Consider the following 4644-nt stretch of genomic DNA (forward strand, 5'->3'; position numbering starts at 1 on the left):
TTCAACTTAAGAGCTCCGGTTTGCAAAAAGAATCAAATCAAACGGGGCAACGAAACTCAAACTGCGAAAGAAACAAGGTCCGTTTACTATTTTGAACTAAAGTCAAATTTTACAGTATCAAAATCTTGTTCAAGTTGATTAAACAGAAAGAGGGTTTTGAGACGAAGATCTAGGCCCTTGAATCACCTGATTCCGACAAACGAGCAGAAAGATAAACTAAAATGAAAATCGGATCAGAAATCGCGATCGAAAATAATCGCGGAAAATCCGAGAAAAAGAAAAACTGACGAATAGGCTAACGAACGAACGTTCGCTGTCTGCAGCTAATGAGTGAACACCGTTCGTTAAAATGAACGTACGGACAAACGTCCGCTAAACAACTAAACCGAGAAAAACCGGTGAACCGTTCTATTAAAAAAACTTAGGGTTTCCAAAAAAACTGGATCCGTTCTTTAAAAAAAACCGAACGGCGGCTTTACCTCCGGCGAGGTGGGGCGGCGCGGGTGGAAGGGGCGATGTGGCAGCCGCGCTCGGCGGCGGCGACGCGGCAAAGGCGGGCGGTGCCGGTTGCGGCGGGGTGCGGCGGTGGTGGCGGGAATCGGGGGCGGGGTATTTATAGGAGGGGGGTGCTTGCTTGGGCGAGGGGGCAAGCAGCGCGCGGGGGGGGGGAGGGGGGGAGAGTCCGGCCGGACTCGGCCTCGCGGGCGGCGGCGCGCTCCCGTTCTCCTAGAAGGAGACGACACAGGGAGGTGGGCCGGCTGACTTGGGCTTCGGCCCAGTCGGCGGAGGGAACTCTTTTTTTTAAATATTTCCACCAAAACAAAAAAAATCCTATAAAATAAAATAAAAATCTAAAAATGCCAAAACAAATTTTCACCATCTAAATAAAATATCTAGGATAGGATGAACATTTTCTTGGCCCTAAAATACAAATTTGAAAAACGTGCAATTTTTCTAATTCAAATAAAATAGCAATAAACTCCGAATAAAATCAAATATTTGATTTTAATATTTTTCCTCCAATATTTCATTTATTTTGAAGAAGTCATATTATCTCCTCTCATATATTTTAATATGAAATATTTTCGGAGAGAAAAATAATTAAAACCAAAAATTCTCGTTTCAATATTTGATAAAACTCAAATATGAAAACAGGGAAATCCCCAACTCTCTCCGAAGGTCCTTGAGTTGCTTAGAATTTCGAGGATCGCGAAACAAAATGCAATAAAATATGATATGCATGAATGATCTATGTATAACATTCACCCGACCCCCAACACACTGGTGCTCTCCCACCACCCACGACCATGGCGGAGAAGTTGAGGGTTTAGGGTTCCGGCGAGATGTCGACGGCAAAACCCCTCCCCCGCGATCAATCGCGGCGCCCCCGCCCCCACTCCCCCACGCAGCCCGCGGCTGCCTCCGACGCCGCGGCCGCGAAGCCCGCCATGCAGCTACGCAAGCTCGTCTTCACCACCATCGACAGGCTGCAGCTGGAGACGCACGGCCACACCCTCACCGCGTGCGTCCTCTCCGCCCGCATCGTCCTCGACAAGCCTGCCAGGCAGACCCGCGTCGTCGAGTGCCTTGTCGGCGACCCCACCGACACCGTCCTCTTCACCGCCCGCAATAACCAGAGTAAGTATTAAATGCCCCCTTCCCTCGCCCGTCTGATCCGCTCTGCTTTGCTTGCCCTATGGATGCATATTGTACCTTTCCATTGTCCCTTAGTTTTTTATGGATGGACGGATTGATTCGCCCCCTGCTGTTTGCTGAGAACGCCCTCCCCTAGTATAGATTTGTAGACGATTTCTGTAGATCTAATTGCTGCTGTGGCTTCCCTCCTGTTGGAGGGAGCAGCTTCATCTTCCTTCGCTTGCTGCATTGTTGTTTACCTCATTACATGCTTGTTGATCCATAGACTGTTTGGGGACAGAAGATGGCTTGCAGTTGCTTACCATTGGTGCAGTCATCATTTTGTTTTCTGATTCACTAGTGCCTGTACCAATTTACTAGGTGCTGTATTGGGGGAGAAATATTTCAAATCGACTTGTATGTACATGTTGATTTCCAAGGGACATGTAGCGTAGTTAAAAAATGATGCTTACAATACATGCTTGTTTGTTAATCGAATATCCGGGAATCAGTTTCAGTTACCATTTGTGATGTTTTTTTGGGTCCTGCATTGTAGTAGAAGGCTTTAAATTTGGCTTGTAGGCGCATGACAAGCTGTGTGTGTGCTTATTTATTCATGAACCATTGGGGAATTAGTTGCAGTAGCCATCGATCGATTTGGGCTGGACAGTGCAATGGATGATGACCTGTATCCGCGTTTGATTTACTTACTGATTTTGTTTCCTCTGCTGGTGATGCTTCCTGAAGGCGCTGGCCAAGGACTGATGCAGTTAAGGAAGGCGGTCAACCGCCTCTACGAGAACAAGGCCCAACTCAACTCCATCTCCATGCACCTTGGCAAGATCGTTGGTAATGGACACTGCCTAAGTCATATCTTTCTTTCTAGATAGCATTCTAGTGTGGTAACATATGATTTAGAACTGCCTATTCATGATGCTATACAAACTTTGAAAATTGGTAGTTCAGTCAAATGTGCTTCCTCTCTGAACAACTGTTTCTACTTATCCATCCTGGAGACCGATTGCATGCTATCGTAGATGGGTCTGGTTGTGCAGTGCTGCCGTTGTGTTACTACTACTGTGGTTTATGTTGACTGAAAATGGGCTGCTTTGTTTTAGAGGAGTGCCACTGATCTGATACTGCGGGATCTGCAAAATAACCCTGACATGTGGCTGCAAGTGGTGCACATCCTGCTGAACTCCCAGAACCTCAACACCGAGTTCTTTTCCCTTCAAGTAAGCTTTTGCTCTAGAATGTTTTAATTTGAGTAGTTTACAAGGTTGTTCCCAACTAAATGAAGGTTGATCGATGTCGTGGCTGCAGCTGGTCTTGGATTAGACCATGCATGTTTTATATTCAGTACTGCCAGCACTCGCCATTTATTACACTTGCTATTGTGGTTCACCGGTTATATTAGGAAATGGCGCTGCTAATATTTTCTTCTCGAACTCGTAACCGGTTTTAAGCGGTTAAAATGCCCAGTTTCTTGGTATCCTATTGGGCCATGTTTGTTTGTGTTTCCCTATTTATTTCGTAGTCGACCAGTTATGTCCTGGCCAAACATGTATGTTCAGCCCCAAGGAAACATTATATCCTATTTTGTGTAATGGCAATTAACAAACAAAAGCACATCAGAGCTAATATTAATTAATATTATTTATCAAGTGTCCCAAAGTTAACCATATTTCTGTTCACATTTGACACAAATATTAAATTATCATTTCCTATGCAGTTTAGAAAATAAAAACATGCAATTGGCTTGATGCATTCCTTCGTTTTGTCTTACACACAGACATGTGAAACTCTGATGATAAGAAGACAATTTGATTATTTTATTGATGGTGCCATAGGAACTGAGTTGATTTTGTATTACGAGCTCTCTAGGTCGATGGAATAATCAAATGTTCTTAATGTTGTTTTTCAGGATCAGGAAACAACAAAGGTGAAGATGTGAATGAAGGTGTGTTTCTACCAATTTGTTAAGTTGTGTTCAACACATTTGAACATGCAGTATGCTACATGAAAATCCCATGGTGTAGAAAAGATGGATGTTTAATAGGATTCTGCTTTGGTGTGTGAGCTCAAATGCCGTGTCTGTACGTGTTTGTACAATACTAATTTGATTGGCTGGTTACTGCCAGCTGTTGAGCATCTCACTACTTGAATATAATTGACTCGTGCACATAATTGTTTGTAATCTACGGGAAAGCCCTTAATAGTCAGCTGACCTTATGCCTACTGCGTGTATCCTGACCTTAATAGTCATCGTGATAGTGGGAACCATTCATGCATTTACACATTCATGATTTCCTCCGCTGTTTGTAATTCTTTTGGTTAACTGTGCTAGCAGATATTGCCTCGAAGTGTCATTTTTGGAGTCTCGTCTCTTTTACAAGAGCTGTCTAAGAATAAGCAGATCATCATTTCACCATCTTCGGCCGCCCCAGGGTATGTCATCTCTTTGGCCTCTTCCAGCACTGTTTTCTTTGTTCTTGACTATAAAAATTGATGCATGTGCCATGTTCTATAGTGGAAAATCACTGGTAGCCTGTACTGTCCAAACTTGCACTGTGTTGGTACTTATCGTTTGCAAAATATATCTCAGTTTTCGCTGTTATGAGAATGTTATATGCATGGTTTCCTGTTAAATCTAAAGTTCTGCAACAGATTTTCATCGTTATGAGAATTTTGTATTCACGGATTCACTTGATTTTGTTTCTAACTTTTCATAATTTATTATTTGTAGATGCTGGCCTTCATTCTTCAAAAGATGGGTGTACATGAGCTGTAGGAAGAAGAATCCTGAAGAAAAACCACACCCAGAATGCGTTTTAGCTCACTGGAGCTAGTTATGTGTATATTTACTTGTATTTATAACCAAATACCAGATTTGTACTATGTACTTTGCTTGGCTGTTGTAATGCACTATCTCAGTTTTGCGTGTACAGGATTATAGTGTACTTTGGTTGGCTGTTGTATGAAAAATTATGCCTTATTGGCTCTTTTTGA

At 43.1% G+C, this 4644-nt stretch overlaps 1 protein-coding gene across 1 annotated transcript; it reads left to right on the forward strand.

Moving 5' to 3' along the window:
• The first annotated feature begins 1343 nt into the window (after window positions 1-1343).
• Window positions 1344-4426, forward strand: LOC125516723. Its single transcript, XM_048682056.1, has 4 exons — window positions 1344-1638; window positions 2383-2480; window positions 2754-2870; window positions 4382-4426. Exons 1-4 carry the CDS (start codon window positions 1344-1346, stop codon window positions 4424-4426), a joined length of 555 nt encoding a protein of 184 aa, XP_048538013.1.
• Window positions 4427-4644: the final 218 nt, after the last annotated feature.

The sequence above is a fragment of the Triticum urartu genome, chromosome 6 (assembly GCF_003073215.2).
Source record: "Triticum urartu cultivar G1812 chromosome 6, Tu2.1, whole genome shotgun sequence".
NCBI lineage: Eukaryota > Viridiplantae > Streptophyta > Magnoliopsida > Poales > Poaceae > Triticum > Triticum urartu.

Coding starts and splice junctions, on each gene's coding strand:
- LOC125516723 (XM_048682056.1), top strand. CDS start 1,344: ATGTCGACGGCAAAACCCCTCCCCCGCGATCAATCGCGGCGCCCCCGC. Junction 1,639..2,382: donor CACCGCCCGCAATAACCAGA/GTAAGTATTAAA, acceptor TGCTTCCTGAAG/GCGCTGGCCAAGGACTGATG. Junction 2,871..4,381: donor CCGAGTTCTTTTCCCTTCAA/GTAAGCTTTTGC, acceptor TATTATTTGTAG/ATGCTGGCCTTCATTCTTCA.